Source organism: Bos grunniens, chromosome 11 (assembly GCF_055505025.1).
Source record: "Bos grunniens cultivar Pamir isolate PY7600 chromosome 11, Bosgru_T2T1.0, whole genome shotgun sequence".
Lineage (NCBI taxonomy): Eukaryota > Metazoa > Chordata > Mammalia > Artiodactyla > Bovidae > Bos > Bos grunniens.
This window is the reverse complement of record NC_141175.1, coordinates 94,080,383-94,106,835: the sequence shown is the minus strand read 5'-3', so window position 1 is coordinate 94,106,835 and position 26,453 is coordinate 94,080,383. Positions and strand designations below refer to the sequence as shown.

The 26,453-nt window shown below is 53.6% G+C and overlaps 2 protein-coding genes and 1 long non-coding RNA gene across 9 annotated transcripts in view; 1 reads left to right on the top strand and 2 right to left on the bottom strand.

Annotated features, from left to right (window-relative positions):
- Positions 1 to 20,290, top strand: part of TEX261 (testis expressed 261) — a 26,033-nt gene extending 5,743 nt beyond the window's left edge. Inside the window, exons 1-7 of one of the 6 annotated variants that reach the window (XM_086323821.1) lie at positions 12,353 to 12,520; positions 13,425 to 13,504; positions 14,631 to 14,784; positions 16,552 to 16,619; positions 17,318 to 17,420; positions 17,598 to 17,627; positions 18,255 to 20,290. In XM_086323821.1, coding sequence (XP_086179947.1) covers positions 12,451 to 12,520; positions 13,425 to 13,504; positions 14,631 to 14,784; positions 16,552 to 16,619; positions 17,318 to 17,420; positions 17,598 to 17,627; positions 18,255 to 18,466 — 717 coding nt within the window. In that variant the 5' untranslated portion in view covers positions 12,353 to 12,450 and the 3' untranslated portion in view covers positions 18,467 to 20,290. Of the gene's footprint in view, positions 1 to 12,352; positions 12,521 to 13,424; positions 13,505 to 14,630; positions 14,785 to 16,551; positions 16,620 to 17,302; positions 17,421 to 17,597 lie in introns of those variants that run through there. The other 5 variants (XM_086323820.1, XM_086323824.1, XM_086323823.1 and 2 more) reach the window with 5 other exon arrangements.
- On the bottom strand, positions 11,558 to 14,235 carry LOC147363565 (uncharacterized). The gene is made up of 2 exons (XR_015135955.1): positions 13,646 to 14,235; positions 11,558 to 11,783 (listed from the first exon to the last, which is right to left on the bottom strand). It is a non-coding gene; the product is annotated as an uncharacterized LOC147363565 (long non-coding RNA).
- On the bottom strand, positions 20,266 to 26,453 carry ANKRD53 (ankyrin repeat domain 53). 2 transcript variants are annotated; one of them, XM_086323817.1, is made up of 6 exons: positions 25,864 to 26,453; positions 25,538 to 25,679; positions 25,057 to 25,256; positions 23,667 to 23,831; positions 23,201 to 23,321; positions 20,266 to 20,531 (listed from the first exon to the last, which is right to left on the bottom strand). In XM_086323817.1, exons 1-6 carry the CDS (start codon positions 26,130 to 26,132, stop codon positions 20,505 to 20,507), a joined length of 924 nt encoding a protein of 307 aa, XP_086179943.1. In that variant the 5' UTR covers positions 26,133 to 26,453; the 3' UTR covers positions 20,266 to 20,504. The 2 variants fall into 2 exon arrangements, with proteins under 2 accessions (XP_086179943.1, XP_086179942.1); XM_086323816.1 differs by having other exon boundaries at positions 20,266 to 21,654; positions 25,864 to 26,370.

The following is a 26,453-nucleotide window of genomic DNA, read 5'->3' as shown; positions in this document are numbered from 1 at the left end:
TGAAAGGTGGGCATGAAGTAGGTATCCCTTTCAGGAGGCCAAGTCTTAAGCTTTCTCATGGCCTGGGCACTGCCCCATTCTCCACCATCAAGCCTCATTGAGAGGAACATTGTAAACCAGCTCCCACTGAGGATTCCAGCCTTGGCTGAGGAAAAGCCACTTCATCTTCCCTAGAACCCTAATGCTGGGGATGGCAAGAAGCTGGGCAACTGCTTCTACTCAATCCCTGGAAAATCCCTAGAAAATCCCTGGAAATGGGGTGCCAGGGGCATCTGTATGAACCCTGACAGATGCATGTCAGCAGAGATCGACTGTAGTATTCCAGTTTGTGGGGTTTCCTCTCCCCGCCCACTCCCATTAGAGGATGTGCACTTTAAGAGAAACCATAAGGAGAGCCTCACTGAGCACTGAAGAATTGATGCCTTTGAACTGTGGTGTTGGAGAAGACTCTTGAGAGTCCTTTGGACTGCAAGGAGATCCAACCAGTCCATTCTGAAGGAGATCAGGCCTGGGTGTTCATTGAAAGAACTGATGTTGAAGCTGAAACTCCAATACTTTGGCCACCTGATGCGAAGAATTGATTCATTTGGAAAGACCCTGATTCTGGGAAAGATTAAAGGTGGGAGGAGAGGGGATGACAGAGGATGAGATGGTTGGATGGTATCACCAACTCGATGGACATGAGTTTCAGCAAGCTCTGGGACTTGGTGATGGACAGGGAATCCTGTCATGATGCAGTCCATGGGGTCGCAAAGATTCGGACATGACTGAGCGACTGAACTGAACAGATGAGGGAGAGCAAAGATGGACCTAGAGATCTGTCCCTCTAACAATGGCTTTTCAGACACTGAACAGGTCATCCTTCATAGATATTTGGGCTTGGAGCCTTCCTTACACCCTTGTCATCACACCACATCCCCCCAGGCCAGTCCTGTGCACTGAGCCATCTCTGCACTCTCCCAGGAGTTCGAGGAGCAGGAGCCACCATCAGCAGGGCTCGCTGGCCCGGCCAGTCCCCCGTGGCCGGGCATGTGCGGTTCAGCGGCTGTCTGAGGCCTAAGCAGAGGGGACAGCAGCGCCTTTCCTGAGACAAGTGGGAAGAAGGTATCAGCCATGGCTGACCGAGCGGTGACCCAGGGCTCAACAGAGAGCCAATTAGCAGCCACCACAGTGGCAGTGGGCTTGCCGCGGCTTCCACGAGAAGCCCCATGTGCCACCGGTGTGTCAGCCTGAGTTAGCACCAGGAGGGCTGAGTGGAGTCTGGCTGGAGGCTGCCTGCACTGCGGAGTGTGGGTGATAACACTTCCCCTGGGCTCAGGGCAGCTGGGCCAAGTGAGACGCAGGCGTACGCGTGCCTCTGCCCGAGAGTTAGTGTGTCTGTGCACACACATGTGGTACCTGTGCACACATGTGTGGTGTGTGCACACACGTGTGGTACATGTATACACATGTGTGGTGTACGCACACAGTGTGGTGCATGTGTACATGTGTGTGGTGTGTGTGCACACGTGTGGTACATGTGTGCGCACACGTGTGGTGCGTGTGTACACGTGTGTGGCGTGTGCGCACGTGTGCTGTGTGCATGCATGTACAGTGTGTATACACGTGTGTGGTGCATGTTACCCATTCATCATCCAGGACTTACGTGTCAGTGTGCATGCACACACCAGCTCACGTCCCTTCAGCATGGTTAGTGCGTGCTTTGTGTGTTTGCTTCGTGAGAGTTGAGAATTCTAAGACTGAGCAGGCCAAAGTCCCTGCCCTCAAGGGACTTATGTTCTAGTGGGAGAGACCAAAATGAAACAAGTGAATAACTACTCTGTGGCCGCAGTAGAGGAAAGTACTAAGAGGAAAGGCAAACAGGAAATGGGACAGGGGTTCCCGTTTGAGGCTGTGATCAGGGAGGGCCCCTCGGAGGAGGTGATCTTGATCTACACGAGCAGGAGGCAGCTCATGACTATCCGGAGCAGAGGGCTGTAGACAGACTGCAGAAACAGGGCCAGAGTGAAGGAGATAGGGTTCCACTGTGCGTGATGTGGATGGGAGGAAAGGGGAGACCCCACAGCTGGGGGGATATCTGACAGGCCAGACCTGGGAACAGCCCTCATTGAGAACCTACTTGTCCAACTCAGCTTGCTAAATCCACCCTCACTGTCCAGCACAGCCAGGCCTCCCCAGGTAGGCCCCTCAGCTCTGCCGATGTGTCCACGGGGTGGCCAGAAGCCAGAGAAGCCACTGCCCATGGAGAGAGAAGAGGGCTCCGAACTGGCCTGGAAGCTGCATCCAAGAGGCCAGAGGCAAGGCTGCTTGTGGGTGCTCTGACACAAGGAACCACTGGCAGATGGTTTGATGGGACTGCAAAGAGGCTGGAGGGGACAATGGATGCCCTGGACATGCTCTCTCAGCCCAGATTTGGGAGGCCTGGCAGGGCTGGGGCTGGGCAAAGCTGGAGGCCTCCCCGCTCTGCGCACCGCCTCCCTGTGGGAAGGGCAGGCTCTAGACCCCAGCAAAGGTGCCAGAGCTGGCTTCAGACCTTGTCTTTCATTTCCCAAACCCAGAAGCCCTGGACAGGGAGCCTTGCAGGCCCAGGAGGGGAAGCTTAGCGGGCTCCGCCACAGGTGGCCTCTGGGAGAGGTTGGGTGGACGAAAGGCAAAGGAAGAGTTCTGGGAGCAAAACTGTCACCACACCAACCCAGCCAAAGGCTTGCTTCCGCTGGGACAGCCTGACTGGGGTGCCTCAGGGTGACGGCAGGCATGGGGCCTGTGTCTGTCTCCCCGTGAAGCTTTGTCTGCGGGTCTGTGTGAGTGCGTATACTTGTGTGTATTCGGTGACTGTGTCAGCTCGGGTCCTTCCTGGTTGATTGTGTGTCTGTGATCGAGGCCCCCGTGCCTGTATGTCTGCAGGTGGGTGCCTCTGTGGACCCCGCAGGTGCCAGCTGTGTGGGGGCCTCTCTGGGTACGTGCCTTTCTGGGTGTGAGTGCGTGAGGTTTCTTGTGGTTTATCGCCTGTTAGCCTCTGAAACGGTAACACCCTGTTCCCTAGCGTGACCCCGCGGCTCTCGGGGAGAAGCTGCCGCCTCCACTCTCGTCAAGGCGGTGGAGACAGCAGCTCTGGGGGCTGCGGGGCTGCGGGGCTGGCTGGCAGAGACCTGCACTTCAGCTCTGCCTTTGATGTTGCTGTCAGTGTCACCCGCTGCAGCGTGGCTGGCCAGACCGGCAGCCCCCAAACCAGGCCTACACTCATACTGGCCTCTCACTGACCTCTGGCTGTGGTCTCAGACTCCCGTCCTGGCTGCTGCCTACCCTGAAGGGGTGTGGAGTGTGGTGGTGGGCAAGGAGGCGGGTTGGCTGGATGGCAGCTCAGCTGTGTGGGGGGTTCAGAGACTTAAATTTGGAGGAAATTAAGAAGTAATCTAGCCCTCTGCGCAGTGTATCCATCCCAGTGGCCGCAGCTGCATCTTTGTGTGTTCCCATTGAACCTGACTCTCTCTGGACCCTCCTAAGACTGGACCCTCACTGAAACTTGGGAGTGGGGAGGGGAAAAGGTGGAGCTGGGAGGGGCAACGAGGGCCCTGGATTCAGAACCTCTCTAAGTGCCTCGCCCAGGTTTTGACCACACTGGGTGAGGGCAAGGGGTCAGGGCGGGGGAAAGGCAGGCATGGGTTTCCAGACTGGCGGGGAGGGAAGGCGTCGCCAGGAGGCAGTAAATGAGCCTGGTGAGGACCATAGACTCCAGGTGTGAACAGGAGGCCAGAGAAGATGGGAGCTAGAATGGGCTGGAGCACTCAGGAAGGCTTCCTGGAGGAGGAATATGAAATGGGTCTTGAAAGACTGGTAGAAACTGGATGGGCAGAGAGGAGGGGCAGGAAGAACACTGTGAGTTGAGAGAGGAGAGTCTGTGCAGGGCAGGGAGGGGGGAGGGGGGAGAAGTAGGGTCCAGGGCCATGACTCAGTGTCCTCTGTGGGAGTGGGAGTAGGGCCAAGAAAACTTCAGGGAGAAGCCCTTTGCTGAGTAGGAGCTGGAAGGAAGGGGAGGAAGAAGGAGGACTGGGTGGGCTCGCCTTACATGTAGGCCCCTCCTCAGCCAACACAGCCGCTGGACTACCTGAGCTGGGCGGGGCCTCAAGACTGCAGCGCCCTGTGCTCTCCTGGGCACCTCTCCCCACCGGGGCAGCGGTTCTCATCCTGGCTGCCCTGCAGAAGCCTTGTGCAAACAGTGGGGTCTCCTGCGCCATGGGAGCATTTCAGAAACTGCCGCAGCCTGGGTCCTGGCCCGGAGTCTAATTCCAGCGGTCTGAGAAGTTGTTAGGCTGTGCAAGTGAAATGGAGAAGCCCCCAACTCTTCGTTCAGAGAGAGTAACCCACCAGGGGGACGTGGACGCAGCTGCTGTTGGGAAGCTGGGGCCCTGGTAGCCTTTCCCCACCATACCCCAGGGGCAGTTAGGACTCTTGAAACTCTGTGTGCCTCCTACAACTAAACGGTGGGGGGGAAGCAGGGGTGGGAAGGGTTCTGGGGTCTGGAAACACCAAGTCACGCCCTGCTGCCCATACCTCCCGTTTTATTTGAGAAGCAGGGCACATTGCTGCTCTAAGCAAAACAGAAGGTCTGTTAGGAAGGAAAAGGGGCGATTGGCAGCAGGCCCTCAGCCTCCAGATCTCCATTTCCTTGTACTGGAAGCACCTGACTCTGCCCATGGCAGGAGGTGACGACATGCAGACCACAAAAAGTGTGCAGAAGCGGAGGAGGCTGGCATGGGAGGTGAAAGTGTTCCACGTGGGAACGACAGAAAGGAGAGGGCTTGGTGGCGGTAGCGGGGCGTGTGTGTGTGTGTGTGTGTGAGAGAGAGAGAGAGAAATATCTGGAGAGTAGGTATCCAGAAGCAGTGTATCTGGTGGCAAAGGCAGTCTCTTGTACAGTCTTTCTACCCTCACTGGGCTGGAGAACAGGCCTTGGGCCCAGAACATTTCCTCCCCAAGAGATTAAAAAGCCCATGCAGCCTATGCCGAGCTTATCGCCTCATGTGGGAACATCTTTTCTCATTTGCAGCTCAGTTTGTGCTCCTTTTTTCTGCTTTTATTTACATCCTTGGCCCTCCTGCAAACCCCAAGCTTTCATTATTTCAAACTCCAGGAAGGAGGGGCTGGGGTCCTTCTGCTTCCACACAAGAGGGGTACACAGAGGCCAACTGGCCTGCATCGGCTGCACCATCCTGAGGGCCACCTGCGGCCCGTGAGGGGCCAAGGCCCACTGCTGAAGCTGCCCTTGCTCTTTCTCCACCTGAGTAAAGGCCACTCAGGGCTCGACTGTGTCGTGATTTCCTTGGCGACTCCAGCACCAAGATTCAGGGGACAGAAGTGTTTGGACTTCTGTTCTGGTGGCTGATGCTGTGATGATCTTTGCTATCCTCCTCTTAATTGGAGTTCCCCCTGGCACTAGCTGGGCTTCCCTAGTGGCTCACACAGTAAAAGAATCTGTCTGCAATGCAAGGAGACCCAGGTTCGATCCCTGGGTGGGGAAGATGCCCCGGAGAAGAGAATGGCAACCCACTCCAGTATTCTTGCCTAGAGAATCCCATGGACAGAGGAGCCATGGTGTCGCAAAGAGTCAGACTCGACTAAGTGACTAACACTTTCACTTTTCCTGCACTGGTTACCACTGCAGGATGATCTGCGGTGAATCGTGTGGTGCCAGGAAGACTAGGGAGACCAACTCAGCCCAGTTTGCCTGTGACTGGGAGGGGAGGAGAGCTGGCTCATCAGAGAGCTGGCCCTTTTCTTCTAGTCAGGACTCTCTGTCATGGGAGACCACTTGGAGCTGCTTGAGTCACAAGAGGAAGACACTCTGCCTGCAACTCCAGGGCTTTGTGATGAGTAAGGGCCAAGCGAGCGTGAATGGCTGTCTGCTGTCTGGGCTCATGGGGCTGCCTCCTCTCCTTGGAGAGAGCTCCTAGCCCTGACTGGACCTCCATCAGCCAGCTGCTTCCCCACAACCCTGCTCAGGAGCTCGTGTGTGTGTGTGTGTGTGTGACAGAGAGAGACAGAGACATCCACAAGGGTATCAGGTGATGTTTGCCAAGTTAGAGTGCTTCCCTCTCCCTGACTTGTTCTTTCCTGTCATTCCCCAGCCTCACACCCTTACACATCTCCCTCCCTCAGCCCGGACCAGGCCCTCTCAGTTCTGGTAGCTTAGCTGAAGACAAGGCTGAGGCAATTAATAGAGCCTATTGAAGACTTGTCACTAGAAAGCTCCTTAACTCAGCCACCTGAGTTGGGGCCCCAGGCATGTGACAGGGATGGGGGAGGAGTTCCAGGAACACCAGGGCAGCTGCTTGGGTGGGGAAAGGGTTGGGGGTGGGGAAAGGGTTGGGGTGCAGCGGTGGGGTGGGGGATGGGGCAGATGCACAGCAGGGAAACAGGGTCAGGAGGCCTAGATTATATGAGCCTGTAGATTATGCGGACATGGGAGTGGCCATTGTTTTCCACTGTTTGTGGTTTCTCTCTTCCTAGAATTTTGCTCTGGCTGATCTGCTGCAGAACCAAGGCCTGAGAGATGAGGTGCCAAAGAATAAACCTCCTGACTACATGGACCATCCCAGGAAAAGTTTTCCTCTTGGGTGTGGGCACCTTAAAGAGGGGCCATCATGTGGAGACCCCGTAATGTAACACATCAAGTGGGATGGGGTAGCACACGCTCTTAAGTCGTTCCATCCCTGACTCTGTGCTTCTCTGGGGCGGGGGAACTGGCCAGGAGAGAGACAAGAGCCCACAGCAGGACAAGAGGACGAGGAGGGAAGAGGGGCCTGGGTCTCCAGCCTGTCCCTGCCTGTCCCTGCCTATCTCTGACTTCATAGTGTCCCTCACACAACAACCATTGTAGCCAAGCCAGGCAGGGGCAGCAGAGGCCCGGATGCTGATGTAGACCCTGTCTCCAATTGTGTGTAGTGTGAGGGTGTGTAGTGTGTTTGTGAACTGCCTCTCAGATTGAAATAGCCCCGGCTTTGCCCCGCTTCAGCTCCTCTGGCTGCCACTAGAGGGCGGCAGTGAACACAGCCAGGCCAGGGGAACACGAGCTGCACTCCCCAGCCTTTTCACCCCGCGTTTCCTTGCCCTTCCCAGCGCGGAGGGATGACCAGGTCCCAGCCACACAACCACTCGGACCACAGAACCCACTAAAGGCAGTCCCTTGCCCTGGGTGCGGTGAAGGGGTAATGGTATGAGAGTGTGAGGTTAGTTAGTGAAGACGCTGGAGGGGACCAGAGGTGAGCAGAGGTGGTCAAAGTCAGAACCCCGTTTTGTATTCATTACCTCCTATAAGGATAAAGGTAGAGCGACGAGAGGCAGAGCCAGGGGACCAGGCAGCCTGCGGGGAGACAGGCAGGGCCCAGCCCACGACCAGGCAGGCAGAATCACCCCGACAGCAAAGGCAGGTTACTGTAAGAGACCAGAGCAAACCACGTGGCTCCGGAGCCAGACTCCAGATTCAAACACCAGCTCCTCAAGTACTAGCCGTTGAGGCGTTAGGTGAGGCACTGAACCTCCCTCGGTTTCTCATCTGTAAAAAGCAGATGGCAACAGCATTACGTCCTATGCCAGACGTCAGTGTTAAATGGGTTAAAACATACAAATCACCTAGAACAGTGTCTGGCACAGAGTAAGAACACTATATATGCACTAGAGTGCATTTAGAAAAACTACAAAAAGAAACAAAAAGCAGCGATGGTTTTCTGAGAATAGATTCACCTGACGTCTAGTTTCCCTAGGACATCCTCATGAGATATATGGGAATGGAGTCCCATACTCCCAGGCATCGAATAGGTAACATATGAGTTAGTGAATCAGTAGAAGTTAAAGGAGTATGTGTAACATTGGTAAAAATGTATGGAGTTACCAAGGTCTGTCAATATGTAAATTGATAAACATTTCACTCTACAAATCTTTTCACTCTTGGGTTCCTTGAATTAAGCATGAGAGCCCTTCTGCTTTTTCCCATTCCTACTTCAAGAGGCTGTGTTTTTTTGAGGAACTGTGAGTCCTCAACCTTGGTTCCTAGGGCAAGTTTTGGCTTTAAGACTGTGGGGAAGTAAAAATGCCCAGCTGTGGAATAACAGTCCTGGATCAGTCATCTGAATGCCCTTAACCTTGTCCAGCCTCATGTTTCCCTTATCTACAATTCTGGGGAGGAATGGGGGGATATTTTTATTATATTTTCCTCCTTCCTTGGGAGGATAATGCTCAGGAAAATAAAAACTACGATCAATTGAGATTTTATTGTACTTCTACTCACTGATACTTCTTTGTCTCAAATACGAAGTATCCAACAGAAAAAACTTGACCAGGAAGTTCCCCTACTGGGCCCATCAGGAGGCCAGATCACGTGATCCAAGGCTAGCTGACTGACTTGTAAGGCACCATATGCTTTTCTCACAAAGAGACTGAGTAAGGACAGACAATTTGAGGCATCCTAGGAGAAGGAAATGGCAACCCACTCCAGTGTTCTTGCCTGGAGAATCCCAGGGACGGGGGAGCTTGGTGGGCTGCCATCTATGGGGTCGCACAGAGTCGGACACGACTGAAGTGACTTAGCAGCAGCAGCAGGCCCAGCATACTACAAACATTTACATTTTAAATTTAATTTATAAATAGGTGATACATTTACATATATTTACATAGTTCAGTACTTTAAGGATATACAAAACATGCGGTAAATGCCCTCTCTTACTCTTGACTCCAGCTCCTCTCTTTCTGTCTAGGAAGCAAGCAAAGTGACCATTTTCAAGTGGACTCTTCCAGAGATAGCCCATATAAAGAAATATCTATGCAGATTCTTTCTCCTTATTCTTTGGCTTTTTTCAAAAGGGGATCCTCCCATATGGGTACATAGAGAACAGTCTCAACTGTCTCTATGGCTGTGCTTTAGAATGTACCAAAACGTACTTGTCCAGTTTCCTATTAATGAACATTTAGGTTGTTCTCGGTCTTTCCCAGTGCTGTTGTGAAGAGCCTTGTAAATAAGCACGCAGTCATTTAAGGTCACATTTCTTATACACAGCCCTCAGAAATTCTTAACCAGGGGTGTGGGGACGCCTTAGAAGTCAGCATATATAAAATTCAGGGAGACAAAACTGAAGGACTCTAGAAACCTGGAAGGGAAAAAACTTCCTTTATTTACACTAAGGTCTAACAGAAATTTAACATGCCCTTCCATTATGAATGCAGCCAACACACTCAAAATAATTGGCAGTATCTGTGACTTTCTCATCTCACATGGTTGAAGGTATTTTGAAAATATTTACACTCATCCCTTCTTTGTCATTGTGGTAGTAGAGGAAAACGGTTTCTTTACGCACCACACTCTGACACTAAATGTGTGGGTTTTTTCCACACATCAACTTTGTGACTCTCTGGACACAGACTGGGTGCCCTACAATTGTGTTCATTTCTGAGACTATCTGCCTGGAGTTATTGTCAGACTCCACAGCTTTAAGACCTTGGTCCCACAGCACTTCCTTCAGTTCAGATTCAGCCACAGCCATGGGTCCCTGTGGTACCACACTTCTGTTCCACTTGGCTGCAAAACTAAGGGTCCTACATACCACCTCAGATTGGATAATTTCCTACAATGGCTCACCAAACCCAGAAACATTTACTTATGCTTACCAGTTTATCATAAAGGACATTATACAGGACAGAGATGAACAGCCATACGAAGAGGTGAGGTCTGAAGGGACTGAGTCCAGGAACTTCTGTCCTCAGGGAGTTGGGGTGCACCCCCCTCCCCTCAGGTGGACGTGTTCACCGTTCTGAACCCTATACTTTAGAGATTTTTATGGAGGCTTCCTCATGATTTTTAACTCAATCTCCAGCCCCTCTCCCCTTCCTGCCAGACAGAGGATAGGATTCAAAGTTCCAAGCTTCTAGGGAATTCCCTGGAGGTCCGAGCTCTCACTGCAGAGGACCCTGGCTTGATCCTTTTAGTTGGGGAACTAAAATCCCACCAAGTCAAGCAGCGTGGTCAAAAAAAGAAAGAAAGTTCCAAACTTCCAGTCTGGTGACCAGCCCCCATCCTGAAGCTAACCAGGAGCTCACCAAGAGTCCCTCATTAGAACAAAAGATGTTTCTATCACTCAGGAAATTCCAAGGAACCTAGGAGTTCTGTGTCAGGAACTGTGGGCAGAGACTAAAAAAAAAAAAAAAAAAAAAATATATATATATATATATGTATATGTATATGTATATATTTCTTATTATGTCACAGGCAGGTAGTTACTAGACTTTCTGTTAGAACGGGTTATGTTATTCATTCATAAAGAAGCACATGTGTGTGTATGTGCTGTGTGCTAAGTCACTTCAGTTGTGTCTGACTCTTTGTGACCCTATAAACTGTAACCCACCAGGCTCCTCTGTCCATGGGATTCTCTAGGCAAGAATACTGGAGTGGCTACCATTCCCTTCTCCAGGGATCTTCCTAACCCAGGGATCAAACCTGCATCTCCTGTGGCTCCTGCATTACAGACAGATTCTTTACCACTGAGCCATCAGGGAAGTCATATATATATGACTATATCATGCAGTTATCAAAAAATTTTTTGATATCTGTATTTCAGTGAATTTTTTTTTGCTTTGTAAGCTTATGTATTTTTTTATTCATGGCAAACTATACATAACACAAAATTTACCACGTGAACCATGTTAAGTGTACAGATCAGTGGCATTAGGTGTATTCACAATGTTATGCAAGCATCGCTACGAGTCATTTCCAGATCTTCTTCATCTTCCCAAACAGAAGTTCTGTACCATCAAACAGTAACTCCCTATCACCCACTGTCCCTTCCCTCTCCAACCAACCACCATTCTATTTTCTGTCTCTATGAATTTGATTACTTTAGACACCTCAGATAAGTGGAATCGTACAATATTTGTCCTTTTGTGGCTGGCTTATTTCACTTAGCATAAGGTCCTCAAGATTCACTCATACTGTAGTATGTGTCAGAATTCCCTGTTTCTTAAGGCTGAGTGATACTCCATTGTATACATGTACCATTTTGGTTATCCATTCATCTGTTGAATTGTTTTCTTTCCATCTTTCGACTATAGTGAATAACGTTGTTATGAACATGAGTGTGCAAATATTCCTTTGGATCTCTACCTTGAATCAGTTCAGTTCAGTTCAGTCGCTCAGTCGTGTCTGATTCTTTGTGACCTCATGGACTGCAGCATGCCAGGATTTCCTGTTAATCACCAACTCCCAGAGTTTGCTCAAACTCATGTCCATTGAGTTGGTGATGCCATCCAACCATCTCATCCTCTGTCGTCCCCTTCTCCTCCTGCCTTCAATCTTTCCTAGCATCAGGGGCTTTTCTAAGAAGTCAGTTCTTTGCATCAGGCGGTCAAAGTATTGGAGCTTCAGCTTCAGTGTCAGTCCTCCCAATGAATATTCAGGACTGGTTTCCTTTAGGATGGACTGGTTTGATCTCCTCCTAGTCCCAGGGACTCTCAAGAGTACTTTCAATACTTCTGGGTATATACCCTGGAGTGAAATTTCTTGATAACATGGTAATTGTGTTCAATTTTTTGAGGAATATGTATTTATTTTTATGCATGAAAAATGTTCTGAGATAAGAAACATACCAGAGGCCCCTTATACATTCCTTATCTTTGCATGCCTGTCTCCGCCACCAGACGGGGGACTTCTTGATGGGCTGTCCTGCTTTTTGCGGCCGCTCAGTTGGCCCTTCCAGAGGTGGAGTAAATTCAGCACCTAATGAATTAGGTGCATTCAGCACCTAATGGACGAAGTCAATAGAGAGGGAGAGTTAGGCTTCAGGATGGCTAATCAAAGATGCCCCAGTTTCTACCTGTGCCACTTGTAGAGGTACAACCTGAGGCAAGTAACTTTCCTGGGATCGGATTAATTTCCATCCTGAACCTACAGCCTAGCCTTTAGCACATTGCCTGGCACTCGAGAATTTTGTTTCTTTTACCTCCAGGAGCAAAAGAAAGCCCTGGGCAACCTGCCTGGAGCCTTCTGGTCCGAGGCTGCTGGGGAGGGGTTGGGAGGCGAGGGATCACGCTCCAGACTGACGCAAGAGTGCACAGGGAGGGGCCGGAGGTGACCTTTCGAGCTCCGGTACTAGCGCCGCGTTCCGGCCCCTCAGGACCGGCTGTCCCGCCTCCCCGGGTTGCATTGCGTATCGTCTTCTGGGTGCAGCCGGGGGAGCCCGGCGATCCGCCGGCACACGCCGCTGGGGCAGCAGCTGTTGGCCCTCCGCGCCGGTAGGCGGCGCTAGTCTTGACCCGGCCGAGGGCGGCTCTCGGGCCGGGCTGCTCTCGGCGGCGGCGCACGACCGTCCGCGGGGCGGGGACGCGGCGAAGGTGGCGGCGGCTCCTTGTCGCCCGAACCGGAGCGCGCAGGCCCGTCCCGGTGGTCGGGGTCGGGCGGGCGGGGGCGCCATGTGGTTCATGTACGTGCTGAGCTGGCTGTCGCTCTTCATCCAGGTGGCCTTCATCACGCTGGCCGTCGGTGAGAGTGCGCGACCCGGCCCCGCGCGGGCTCCCGCTCCGGCATCTGTGCCCGCCGGGGGTCGCATCACGAGGGCGCCGGGGCGACCGGCGAGACCCCCGCCCGGCCCTCCCGCCTTCGCAGCCCCCCTCCTGTCCCGCCTGGTCCTGTTTCTCCTCCTGGCCCCAGCAGCCCAGCTGACCGCGGGTCCTTCCAGGAGTCACAAAGTCCACCCCAGCGGTGCCCGGGAGAGGCTGCCTGAGATGCCCCTTGCCCGCGCACCGCCAACCAATGTCGCGCCCGTCCTCGCAGAGCCGGCCGCGCAGAACTTTTCCCGACCCCTACCGCCGGCCTTTCGCCTCTGGCCCTTCGTGCTTCCTACTCTCTGACACGCTTTCCCCTCCTTCCTACTGTTGATCCCAGCTGAGGTCTCAGCACCTCCGAGAAGCCCTCCTTATGAGGTTTGATGGTCCAGCCGCGCCCTGTTCTTCCCCTAAAGTAGCACCTGTCACACTGGGATCGTCTGACTCCATTACTGCTCAACCTCTCCCCCCGGCCCCCCCTCACAGTTGGGTCAGGGAGGGGACTTTGTCTGTCTTGTAGTGTGCCCAGCTCTCAGCCCAGCCTCTGGCATATTTATTGGATGAGTGAAAGAAATTCCCTTTTATGGGCCAGAGGTTAGGTTTGTGCTGAGGCATCAAATACAGGTTTCCATTCACTTTTATGAAATCTCTCCTTAGTTGCCTTGACAAAGTTTTACTTGTGACTTGGGAGGGTAACACCCGGGTTGTTTGGTTTGTTCCGTACCTCATGGATTCATGAAAGGTTGGGTGGGACCCAGCTGCAGATAGAGGGCTGATCAGGATGGTGGGAGTGACCCTGGCTAATGTTCTCCCTGTTTGCCTTGCTCTCCTCCCCCCTCCAGCCGCCGGACTTTATTACCTGGCCGAATTGATAGAAGAATACACAGTTGCAACCAGCAGGATCATAAAATACATGATCTGGGTAAGTGACAGCTTTCCCCAGGATCCCCCTCACTCTTGACCTCCCTCAAAAGGAGGAAGTGGGGAAAGTTTGGCCTGGGTGATGAGACCCCTGACCTTGCTGTTTCCTGAGGGTACCATCCCCCACCTCCCTGCCCTGTACCTGGTCCCCTGGGTCTGCTCTCCTGGGCCTAGGTCTTCCGGAGCTTCCTTCCCCAGTGGCATTGCTTCACTGCAGGCCTTGTTCTCGGTTCCTTAAGGTGAGAGCCAAGTGCCTGTTCTGTGTTGACAGGACCATGGCTTTGCCTTTGATTGTCTTCAGTGGTCTTAGCCCCTTGCTCTGTTCACAGCATTTAGAACTGAGAGGAACCTTAAGGACAGTTTTGAGTACTTGTTGAACCAAGTGACTTGTTCTAAGAGGGAGACACCGTCCGTGGCACAGGCCCTGCCCTGCTCAGGGCTCATGGAAGGCTTCTCTTCCTGATGATACAATCCTTGCCATCCGTGTCAAAGCCACAGGAGAGACTGCTGGTGGTTTCTGCAGCTGCAGGAGAGGCTGGGGAGGGGCTGGAGGCACATTTGAACAGGAGGAGTCCACTGCCTCTCAAATCACCTGCTGTCAGAGCCACTTTCTCTCTGGCATGACCTGGGGTAGGGAGTCAGTTGTGGAAACAAGACCATAGCTCTCAGCCCTGGGTTCAGGGACCAGCTCATAGGTGTTGATACAGGAGTTAGTCCTTCATTCAGCTAACTGCCTGCCATTTGTTATGCGCTGACAACTGTAAGTCCTTCAGAATGGTGGTTTTCAAACTGCAGGTGTGATTCATTGTTGGGTTGTGCAATCAATTTAGTAGTCATTATCAGCATTAAAAAGGGGGGGATGGAAAAGACTAGATTGAAATCTGAACTTTGATCACATCTATGTATGTGTGCTGGGGTCACAGTGTAAGCTGTGGGGTGCTGTCAGACAACCTCTGGGGTTAAAAAGTGCTGCCCTTTGGGAACCGAGAGCCTAGTTGGGGAGGTCAGAACTGTGGCTGTGAAACAAGGAAAGACTGAAGCATGTTGCCCTGAGTAGGCTAGGGGTTAGTGAGTCCAGGAAGGCTGCCTGGAAGCAGCTCCCTGCACTGTGCGCCTCCGCTGTTCAGTTCTCCACAGCTGTGCTGATTGGCCTCTACGTTTTTGAGCGCTTCCCCACCTACATGATTGGCGTTGGCCTCTTCACCAACCTTGTCTACTTTGGCCTCCTCCAGACCTTCCCCTTCATCATGCTGACCTCGCCTAACTTCATCCTGTCGTGCGGTGAGAGGGGACGGAGTGGGAGGGACAGCTGAGGTGGGATGTGCCCAGCTCCGTCTATGGCACCGAAGAGGGAGGCAAACCACTGAGGTCCTCCAGGAGGTCAGGCTGGTTGGCGGTTGGGGCTCTCACATGTGAGGAACCGAGAGCCCACACTGGCTCTAGTGACTAGAATTTGGAGGGCTGGGATGCTCAGAGAGGGATGGCTTTCCTGGGGCAGGTGGGGTTTGAAAGATTCGAGAAGGAAAAAGAAGTGGGTCGGCTGAGTAGTTACAGCCCTTAAGAAACCACTTGGCCAGGAAAAGCCCAAAGCCTTCCCCCGGCCTGCAGGCAGCGCTCATCCAGTCGTCTGGCCGTAGGCCATGATTAAGGTGAGCTTCGTGGGGCTGCGGGTCTCCTGCAGACAGTTGCCTTGGGGTAGACAAACGTGTTTGGAGGGCCCTGGCCTTCCTGCCTTTGCTCTGCCACCAGTTTCTGACCTTAGCGTCTCCATCTGTTTAGTGATATTTGGGAAAGTCATTCGGCACATAGATGCTCTAGTTATTTCTGGAAAAGGTTCTAGACAGAATCTGGTTACCAGGATTGCCTTTTCTCCCTTCAGTTGTTACTGGTCATCATAGCCTTTTGTCAAGATGTCAGATGGAATTGGGGTTTCTTAGAGCTACTTTTCTATTTCTGTGAGAGAACCTGGAAAGAAACTGTCATTCACAGGAGGGCATGGTGTTCAAGCCAGGACTGAGTGCCTTGGTTTGATTCCACTGAAAGATTTGTGGGGGTTGGTGTGAGGTGTCCTTCCTTGGACACTATGCCCCTCTTGCTTCTTCCTAGGTGGGAGGGTGCTCTCCACCCCCCACCCCCCACCTACAATGGCATGCTCCCTTGGCTTCCCGTTGTCACTCCTCAACTTGCCCTCTGGATGCCTGGGAGAGTTGTTCTGAAGGTCTGTGGGTGTAAGGCACCATCCTGTCTTTCGGCAAGCCCTTGCCCTAGAGCATGGCTAGGCCTGGCAGAGCTGTTGTCTCTGCTGTAGAAGGGGAGTGGCAAGAGGAGAAAAGAGGAAGGGCCCGTGCTGCTGCCAGCGAGGCGTATTTGAGGGGTGTTGGGTTTGAGGGGTGTCTGCCTTTCACTTCACCACAACAGGAACGCCTGTGTCTGAGCAGCGGGTCCCCAGGATCTCCCTCTGTCTGAATTTGGCTGCACATGAAGGAGGTTTGTGGGGATGCAGAACATACCAGTTCAGATCAGCCAGCCTTACCCCGGGGCAGGATAAGGAGAGACCCGCGTCCCCGGAACTTTGAGGAGCCCTGAGACTGCACTGCAAAACGTCCAGCAGATGGTGCCCTTTATTCCTGAGGAGTGAGCGCCTCTGTCTGGAGGGGACGCAGGAGCGAGTGCTCGGCGTGACTTCCTCCTCCCCCACCGCCCATGCAGAGCTCTCTTCAGGACTTAGGGCCGCTCTAGACCAAGTCATTTGGCACGGTGCTTTGGGCTGTGTAGCACTGAAGTCTCATTTTTATAACATTCAAGGAGTTTTTTATCTACTTCTGATTTAACTCATACACTCGGCAGTGGGCAGATGGGGGCTCGTTCTTTTGTTTTAACAGACGGGAACCTGAGTGCTGGAGAGTAGCGTGCTTGGCCCACGTTGCACTCTGGGTTGTGTGTAAAGTCAGGACCAAGACTTGGCTTCTGACCTCCGGGGCCTTGTGAAGGCTAAAAGTCTGTTTTATGTCATCCCTGAGACTGACTGACTCTTCATTCCCTCAACAGGGCTAGTGGTGGTGAATCATTACCTAGCATTTCAGTTTTTTGCAGAGGAATATTATCCTTTCTCAGAGGTAAGAAGTCTTCAGTATGTCTTCAGACTACTAACAGAGACAGCAGGGGTAAAGGGGATTTGTGTGATTTCTTTGTGTATTTGGCTGTGATTTGAAACAGACTATTCAGGGATAACACATTAAGAAAAAATAATATAGATGATTTTAGAAAGCTGTGAGTATGAGGAGCAATGACCCTTTGGCTGAGGAAGAAGGCCACTGCTGTCACCCAGTGAGTCCTTTGGGTCTCTCAGGACCCAGCCTGACATCCTAAGGTCAGGAAGGGGCGTGGGGTGACCTGGTCTGATGCACACCTCACAGGGCAGGGCTGGGCCACAACCTTGAACCCTGCTGCTCTAGTTTGAACCCTGGAGAAGAACAAGGTCACTTCTCCAGGAGATACGGGTCGGTCATGGTTTTGCCTTCCATCTATATCCTTCGGTTCAGAGGAGTTGCTTGTCCTGGTGACCAGGATTCAGGGATTTTGGCCTGAATCGTGGTCATCTTCAGTCTCCACCTTTCCCCACTGAATCTTCTCCTGGGGCTGTCCTGTCTCTGGGGCTGTCCTGTCTCTGCTTCCTGGGCCCTGGTCCCCTTCAGAGATCCCATGTGGGGTCGTCAGTGTGCACGTGACCAGCTTTCTAAGATACACAGTGACTGCTCCTGGACCGGCCTTGGCACCTCCGGGAGCATCATCTTCTCAGTGTCTCTGTTGCCAGGTCCTGGCCTATTTCACTTTCTGTCTGTGGATAATCCCGTTTGCGTTCTTCGTGTCGCTCTCGGCTGGGGAGAACGTCCTGCCCTCCACCATGCAGCCAGGAGGTGAGAAGAGGGTGGGAAGGGGTCATGGTGGGAGGGCACCAGCAAGGCCTGAGCTGCTGGGGGAGCCAGAGCCCACCCTGTGATAGAGACACTTGAATTCTGGGTGGGCAGCACTGTGTTCACACACACACAAGCATACACGTACACACACTCATCTCCCTGCCTGTGTCTCCACAGATGACGTGGTCTCCAATTACTTCACCAAAGGCAAGCGGGGCAAACGCTTAGGGATCCTGGTTGTCTTCTCATTCATCAAAGAGGCCATCCTACCCAGTCGGCAGAAGATATACTGACCCCCTGGGGAGGGGATGCTGGCGCAGGAGCCAGAGAGTCAGGCCCCTGGGCCTCCGCACTGGGTGGGGGCCGGGAGTTGGTCGGCACCTTCCCCCAGCCCTGGCCCTCCTTCCCTCCACTCCCCTGGAAGCCCTCATCCCCACCCTCCTCAGGAGGCTCAGCTCAGGTCAGATCTGATACTGCTGGAGGCTGAGACCTTAGAGGCTGCCAGGGAGGAGTCAGGGCCTGCTTAGGCAGGAGGCTACCACCCACCTGGGTGCACAGAAGCCGAGCCCCTGTGGCCCTCCTGCTTCCTCCTGTGATCGGTCAGGAGTTCTGGCTCAGCCCGGGCAGGTAGGGCTAGGGCCATGAAGCTGAAGAGCAGACAGTGATAACTGCCAGTGGGCAGATGGCCACGGGAGGGGCTGTGACTTAGCACTTGCAAGTTTTTGCTGTTGAACTGTGAATTCTGTCCAAGTGCTGATTCCCATTTGAATAAAGATTCTAGGTGGCACTGTTTGCCTTAATACCCTGAAAGTTCATCTTCCTTTCTTCCTGCAGACCTCCCACCCGGACTGGCTTTGCTGCACCAGGGCTCTTTTTCCATGTTTGGGTCTTGCCCTTCCGACGGGACCGTTCTTGTGGCCCATAGTGGGAAGGGGACGGAGATGAGGAGCCGAACCTGGTGGGGGGATGGGGAGTGGAAGTGGAGGCAACCTTTCTTAATCCCCTTCTCCCTTCTTCCGTCTCTTCTTTCCCCTGGGGCTCTGTGACTGCCAGGCTGGAGGCAGAGAGGGGATAGTGTGAGACTGGGTTAGATTTTTCAGGAGAACATGTATAATATCCTATTTGTAAGTCTTGTCGTAGGGAAGAGGAGTGGTTTCTGGCTGATTTCTGGCTTGGGCTTGAGGAGAAACAATAAAAATTGGCTTCCAGGCAGCCTGGACTACAGCCTGTTGTGTAAGAAACTGGTGGTGGGAGAAGCTGTCTGTTACTCTAAGAGCACACAGGGCTGGCCCTCTCTTCTGAGTGGTCGTGGCTCCTAGGAGGTGAGTGTCTTCTCAGAAGACAGGCCAGGTCCTGGGCACAGGGCAGCATTTGTCGACCTTGCACTCCAACTCTAGTGCCTTCCAAGTCCTCAGCAGTGTGTGTGGGAATGAAGTCCCGTGGGAGCCATTACCGGCACGTCCTGTACCTCAGAGCAAAGCAGGCAGGTGCAGAGACGGACAGCACGCCTATGGTACCGTTCAGCCACTGGGAGACCTCTGTGCTTGAAAACCTTGTTTCTACCTCCTGCCTCCAGTCCCACCATAGCCCTTCATTTCCTTGGCTTTAGTATTGGCTTTCTCTTAAAAATAATCAGCCTTCCCCTTTCCTGGGGAGGAGCAGCCATTTTGGCCTCCTCTCAGTGGTGCTGAGATGGCCAGGCCCTTCTGTCCTATGCAGACAAGGCAGGACAAGGTCAAGGAGGCTGGAGGCCAGTGTCCTGACTGCTGGCCAGCAGCCGGCCTTGCTGTCTCTTGCTGTCTCTTTCTCACCAGTGGCAGCTTTGCCCCTCCATTCACTCCACTGCTTGTGTTCCAGGGGTTGCCAGCAGCCTTGTGCTAAGTCCAGTGGACCCTTTTCACATCTCTTTCTGCATCTCTGCAGCGTTGGGCAGGTTTCATCACTGCCAGCTTCCCAAGCCCTTTTGTGGCTGGTTCTCCCTCTCTGCTCCCTTCCAGGCCAGTGCAGGCTCCTCCCCTCGCCCTGTGCACAGAGTTCTATCTTGGGTTCCCTGGAGGAGCCTGTCCCTGCTCACGGCTTCAAGGAATTGAGAGCTGACCTCCAGCCCCAGCATCCCTTTTGGTCCTCTGAACCACAGTTCTGCTGCCTTTGGGCACGCAGACAAATCTTGTAGCCCAGACAGCACTTGTTGCTGTCTTCTGCATACCTGCCTTTTTTGGGTACCTGCTTTGGCCCGAAGATCACTCAGGAGCCCAACCAGACACCTGGTTTCTCTTTCTGCCCAGACATCTAACAACTGTCAAGTTTACCTTCTTAACCTCTCTTCATTTGAGCCACTCCCACGGTCATCAGCTTTCACCTGGATTGTTGTGACAGCCTCCTTTGGCTTCTCTATCCCACAGCTGGAGTTGTCTTTCTAATGCATAGTTGATCCAGTCACTCTCTGGCTTACAACCTTCCATGGCTCTCCGCTGCCCTCAGGATAAAATCCAGACCCCTTAGCATGGCTTGTGAGACTCGTGGAGTCTTGGTTCCTGCTTGCCTCTCTGGCCTCTTCACGGGCCACTTTGCACTCTGAATTTCAGCCTCCTGTATCCAGAAATGCCCCGTTGCTTCTCCTTCATTTTACTCACCTGGGTACCTTCTCTGTCAGTTCTCAACTTAGACTTCACTTCCTCCAAGGAACTCAATGTCCCGTCTCCCTCCAGCCCACCACACAGATGACTCTGGTCTTACTTGCCTGCTGACTGCTCTGTCTCCCCACTAGACTGTAAGCTCCTTGAGGGCAGGGACTGTCCAGTTTTTGTATCAACAACGCCTAGCTTGGCACCTGGCACATAGAAAGTACTCAATAAATGTTTGTTTAATGAGTGATTTGCAGTGACGTGTACAGGGGCTAGCAGGGGATCCAGGGGAGCTTCCTGGAGGAAATACAGGTGCTTTCAGTCTCCACTTGAAGCCACAGGACCTCCCTCCGTCCTCCATATAGAAACTGCCTCTGCTTCTCTGAACTGCAGAGACCCCAGTGGCAGCTGGGATGAAGGAAGACCAGCGTGGCAGGAAAGCCAATGGCAGGGTGACACTCTAGCCTTCCTCCTTCCTGTTCTGGATCTGGAAATGCAGAATGAGGCTTAGAACCTGCTGCAGGAAGGACTTAATATGAACAAGAGGCAGAATTTCAAAGTGGTCCCTCCTCCTGGAATCTTCACCCCTGGTGCGCTGTTTGGGGTGGGAGGGGGAGATGGGGACACCAAGGTGTCACTTTTCCAATGCCAGGGCCCAGAACAGAGGGATCCCCACTCTGAGCCTTGGGATATGGCCCTAACTTGGATCTCCTGGGGGAGATTCCTTTGTGGAGAGAAGGGGATCTGGGGTCTGTGGGGGAGGAGGCTGCCAGCCTTGAGCTTGAGGGTGGGCAGCCTGTGGGCACTCCCCCTTCCTCCCCATCCACACAGAATCACCACACCTCAGCCTTCACTGCGCAGTCTCCAGTGGAGAGGCTACCAAAGTAAGTTTAAGGGAGGGGTGGTTTAGGGGAAGGCAGAGCGGGGAGTCCTTGATGGGCTCGCACAGCCGCCAGGAAGGCCTCGTCGAATGTCTCTCGCAGGTTCATGCTCAGCGTGTCGGTCCAGAAGCTGCTGTCACCCAAGTGCCGCTTCCGGGGCACCTCTTCCATAGGGACAGAGCAGAAGTCCTGGGGCACCTTCATTCTGTAGGGCCGCACCGAAGGGTGCAGCTCGCGGATTACCACTTCGAAAGGCAGCCGGGGCACAGGCGCCACCTGGCGGCCGGCCACCGTGCGCAGGTGCGCGCCACCGTGCCCGTCGGACCTCACCTCCACGAAGCAGCGGAAGTCACGCTCTGGCCTGGGGTCGGGATGCACGCCCAGGCGGACGCCCTGTGGGTAGCCGATCTGGGCGGTGGGGGACCTGGTGGGATTGCTGCTAAGATTCCACACCTTGGGCCGCCTGATCGTGGGCGGCTTGTAGGTGGGCACAGACATCACCAAGGGCAGATTGGGCTGCTGTATCTGTTGCAGGCGTGCCTCCGGGGAGGGGTGGAAGCTCGTGGGAGGCCACAGTACCCCGTCCTTGCAGGTCTTGGAGAGGGCAGTGGCCCGGGGTGGAGCACGGGGCTCTCGCTGAACACTGGGTATTAGGGACTGGTCTTGGAGTAGCAACTTGTGATGGAGCCACTTCTTAAAGTCAGCTTCTCTCAGAATTTGGTGCTCCTTCTGCAACATCAGAAGGCACAAGATACTTCTGGACAGCTGCTCCCCCTGTGTTTCTGTGAAAGCAGGCCCTGTGGCTGTAGCCCTGGAAACCTCAGGTCTAATTGAGCAGATACCTTGCTGCCTTTTGCGAGCCCAGAGTCTGATGAGAGAAACCCCTGCCTTGTGGGAGCCCTTGTTCTGATGAGGAAAATACTGCCTGGAGGGGCCCCTGGCTCATGCGACAGAGAGCCTTTCCCACAGGGGAGACCTCCAATCAGATGGAGACTCGGCCTCTGCCCTAGGTGAGGTCTCTAGCTTGAGTGGGGAGGCCCAATCCCTGCCCTATGGAAATGCTTGAGACTCCTGCATCCCCCATAAAGGTGTTCCCAGCCTGCCTTAAAAGTTTCTGGTTTGATGGGGGGCAAAGGCAAATGAGTGGTACAAACTTATCCTTGACCCTGGAAGGAAAGAGCAGAAAAGTCTGGAAGGCCAGCAACTGGATGGAGCACATCTGAGCAGGCTTCTTGGAAGTGGAGGCCTTGAGCAGTCAGGGTAGGGAGAGAGACAGTTGGCTGGTGCTCCAGACTGGATGGCGATGCTCTCTGTCCCTCCTTCAACTAGAGCTGAACCTTCAGCTTGTCACAGAACCACCCCTTCCTCCCTCCCTGTCTCAATTCCCAGACTGTTGCTAAGCAGTCAGGTGGTTTGGAGACTGACCCAGCTCCAGAGGTAGGCCCCCCGATTAGGCTAAGCCAATCATCATAATTCCATCAGCCTTGCCCCAGACTTCAGTCAGTCAGCACATGGCTTTCCTTGACCTCTAGGGATTGGAACAAGAATGCACAGGTGATCCAGTTGAGGCCAACAAGAGATAAGGAGAAATCTTCAAGGGGCTTCGGGGAAATTTTAGAGACACAGGAACAGATGGGCTTTGCCTCCTCTGGATACACACGTGACTGTGAGAACTGGGTGAACCAACAGAGGGTATGACAGGGAAAATGAGAGGAATGCAGCTGGAACAGAGCTGAGATACCAGACTTTGGCAGCCCCAAAGCCCTCCCCACCCCTGGATCCACTTAGGAGTCCCAGCATCTTCTTTTGGAGTTTCCTGGTTCTTGCATTCTGTGTACCTATACCTAGCATTAAAATCCTTTACTCTCCTTTTCTGCCCCAGTCAAGGTCTGACATTGATCTGGGCCCCTGCCAAGTTTCTAGCTTATCAGCCTCCAGCTCACATCTGATTCCTCATCTATTCTGAATTTGCACTTCCTGACGTATACCATACTCTCATGGGCTCCCTTGCCCCTCCACAGGGCTGTCTGTTCCTTCTACCAGGTCAGCTCTTCCCTGATTGTTCATATAGCCAACCGCCACCAACCTATATAGACTCCTCAGCATTATCCCTCTGGCACGCACCCTCCTGGAGCTCCCTCCTCAGAGGAGGGGGGAGGCTCTTTCTGGATGGGACCACTTCTAGCCACTCTTCTAACTAACCACACATGGGAGTCATGCTCACACACCTGGGTCACAGCTGATGCCCAGTGCCCCTGCCCACCCTACCCCTTACTTGATACTCAGTCAGGTAGTCCTCCTCCATGAGGGCCAGCTGGTCCTTGAGCCTCTTCAGTTTCCTCATCTCATGGGCAAAGTCCTCCTTGTCCCGTTTCCACATGGCATCTTTCAAGAACCTGGTGCCAAGGCAGGGGTGTGTCATTCCTTCAGCTTCACCCTGGGCTGGGAAGACTGGCTGCTGCTGAGGGCCTGGGTGAGGGTAGGGGGAGCCACCAGAGATGAGGTGAGCAAGATGGACCATCCCCCATCTGGCTAACTACTTCCCTGGTGGTGAGAAAGGAAAGTGATCACCACCTTTCGGCTGAAGGGCTAGGACCTCGAGGTAATGCTAAACTCCAGGGGTGAGGCCCTGTGGAGAGCCCCAGGAATAACATCCTGGAGAGGGTTCTCCTCCGCAGACTCATCCTTGGGTGAGGGCCCTGGGGAAGGGTGGCAGATGGGGGTAGTTCTCACACCCTCACCGGGCACAGACTCGGTGGTTCCATATTTTGCAGTAGTCAATGGGCTTGCAGCCTGTGGCATCTTGTGCGTGGACGTTGGCACCTTTCTGCACCAGGACTTTGACACAGCTCAGCAGGCCTTCGCGGGCTGCCAGATGCAGAGGTGTGGAGCCATTGCACGTCTGACTGGAGGGCCCGCCAGGGAGAAGAGGGGAGAAAGGAAGGATGAAGGGCATCAGATGGGCAAACCAGCTCCTAGGTCTGCTGTGCCACTAGTCCACTGGGTAACCCTGGCACGTCCTTTCTCTCTGTACCTCAGTTTCAACTGTTGAAGGAGGGTTTGGATTGAGTGAACAGCTAAAGTCTGATTATGGAGTATGTAACCATGAGGACCTACCAAAAGGAGAGCTGGGTTGGCTGGAGTGCAGAGACCATGAACCTCATCTCTTTAACCACCCTGGCCTCCTCCCCCTTCCCCACGCCTGGCCTTGGCCCACAAGGCCTGTGTGACCAGGGCCCTCTTCCTCCCCAACTTCGTCTTCTGACCTTGCTCCATTCTCTCCCAACATGGCCTTTGCACCTCTGCCTGGAATAATTTTCCCTGGCTCTTCACCTGGCCAGCTCCTCTCAGTCCTCTCCTTAGAGGTAACTGCCCATTCCCAAATAGGTCTTCTTGTCCCCTTTACTCACAGCTCCATCACTCTTCATAACTGCTTACCACACTCTGTCATTTTGTTCATTTGTTTGCTAGTTGACTGGCCATGCCTACATTAGTATGTCAGCTTTAGGAGGGCAGGGACCATGGCTGTTACATTCACCGTATTCCTCAATTCTGGCCCAGTGCTCAGCACGTTAGATGCTGGATAAATATTTTGAATGAATGCAGTCTCCTCTAAGCCATGCATTCACTTTCTCAATTATTACAGTAGTCTCATGTGATAGGCATTGTCATCTACCCAAATTTCAGTTGAAGACACTGAGGCAGTAGTTCCTAAACTCTGCTGCCAAAACAGAAACAGCTGGGGCTCTTGTGCACTTTCAAAGCCCGAGCCACATCCCAGGCCAATTAAATGACAGACTCCTTTGGATTCAAACACAGGCATTGGTATTTTTGAAGCTCCCCAGGTGATTCCAGTGTACAGACAGGTTTGGGAACCAGAGCACTGAGACTTAGCCTTGAGTGATTTGCCTGAGGTTTTTCTGTCTGCTGGCAGGTAGCAAAACTGGGACATGAAGTAGGTCTGCCCTCTTTCAAAGCCTCTCAGCCACTACCACGTGACTGCTTCATGTGGGAACAAGTTCCTGGTATCCCACAGCTCCTCTCCCTCTCCTCCTTGAATCTTCCTGCCTGGAAGTGGGGTTCTTATCTGCCCAGCCTGCCAGCCCCTCTCCCCACACAGGCTGGACTCACGTGTTGAGGGCCGCCCCTTGCTTAATCAGATAGTGAATGCAGGCGAGGGCCACGGTCTTGTTGTCACCATGGATGACAAGGTGCAGAGGTGTCTGGCCATTGTTGGTGGGCAGGTTTACGGGAAACTTGTACTCCTCCACCAAGACCTGCAGGCATGCAAGCTTGCCACTCTGGGCTGCAAAGTGGATGGCAGTGAAACCCTGCAGGGGCCAGAGGAGACAGGAAGTGGTTGAGCAGGACTGGGCCGGGGGTCCCACAACCTAACCTAGAGAGGATTTCTTGGGATTACCCTCGCCTCTTCTCTGTGCTCCCGGGAATCCCACGGTCCCCTTCCCACTCCCTTATCTCGCTTCCCCAAAATTGCCCTCCAGACGGTAGGAAGGTGAATTAGAGTCACTCCTTGCCAGGTAACCACTGTGTGCGGAGCTCTTTGTAGGGTGGAGAAGACTTCGGTTGCTGCCCCTGCACTCCAAGGCCTTACCTTGTCATCGGCCAGGATTTCGCCACGATGCCGGTTTAAACAGAACCGCAACCATTCCAGGTTGCCCAGTGAGGCCGCGAACAGTTGGTAGTAGCTTCCTCCCATCGCCCTCTGGTCCCACTCCTCGGCTAGACTCATGGAACTGGAGCCGGAGTGGGGAGGATGGTGGGCGTGAGCCTAGAAGCCGGCCCAGGGCGCGCCAGGCGGCAGGGCGATGGGGAAGTGACAGTCGTCGGGGGCCCCGGGCACCTCTTGGGAGGTCAGTCCGGCCCGGGCTGAGCCCTCCCCTCCCCGCCCCGACGCCCGCACATCACGCCCGCGCCCACCTGCGCCGCCGGACCGCCGACTCTTTGCGGGTGGTTGAGCCCTTCTTTGCCAGTTGCAGGTGTACGTCCCCGGAGAGGTACCGCCGCCTGATGGGTGCCGCCGCCGCCGCCCACCTGACGAAGTGCCAGCTGGCGCTACGGGCGGAGGCCGGCAGGCACTCCCGGACTAGGGGCGTGGTGGAGGGGCGGGAACGGCGCGCCTCCCTGGCCGGGTCACCGACCAGTTGGTTACCCCACCCCACGGCCCACGCGTCCTGGAGACTCGGCATCTCAACACCCCACACGGAAAGACGAGTAGCTTTTGTTTCTGATTATAAAACTGATAAGTGCTGATTGTAACAAAACAAAACAGAAGGGCAATGAAGATATTAAAAATCACAACCCCATTACCCACAGAAATCATGATCTATTTCGCTATGTGTATGCATATTCCTGCCTCTTTTCATTCAGCCTTATACCATGAACTAGCTTCCGTTGTCAGTCCACATACTAAACGTGAATTATGACGCAACCATAGCCCGGCATCATAATGGATGCGCTGCCATTTCACTTGTGATATCCGGGGCTTTCGGGTGGCAGTGGTAAAGAAT

Coding starts and splice junctions, on each gene's coding strand:
- ANKRD53 (XM_086323816.1), bottom strand. CDS start 26,132: ATGCCGAGTCTCCAGGACGCGTGGGCCGTGGGGTGGGGTAACCAACTG. Junction 23,832..25,056: donor CAAGGGGCGGCCCTCAACAC/GTGAGTCCAGCC, acceptor CGGGCCCTCCAG/TCAGACGTGCAATGGCTCCA. Junction 23,322..23,666: donor AACCACCGAGTCTGTGCCCG/GTGAGGGTGTGA, acceptor CCTTGGCACCAG/GTTCTTGAAAGATGCCATGT.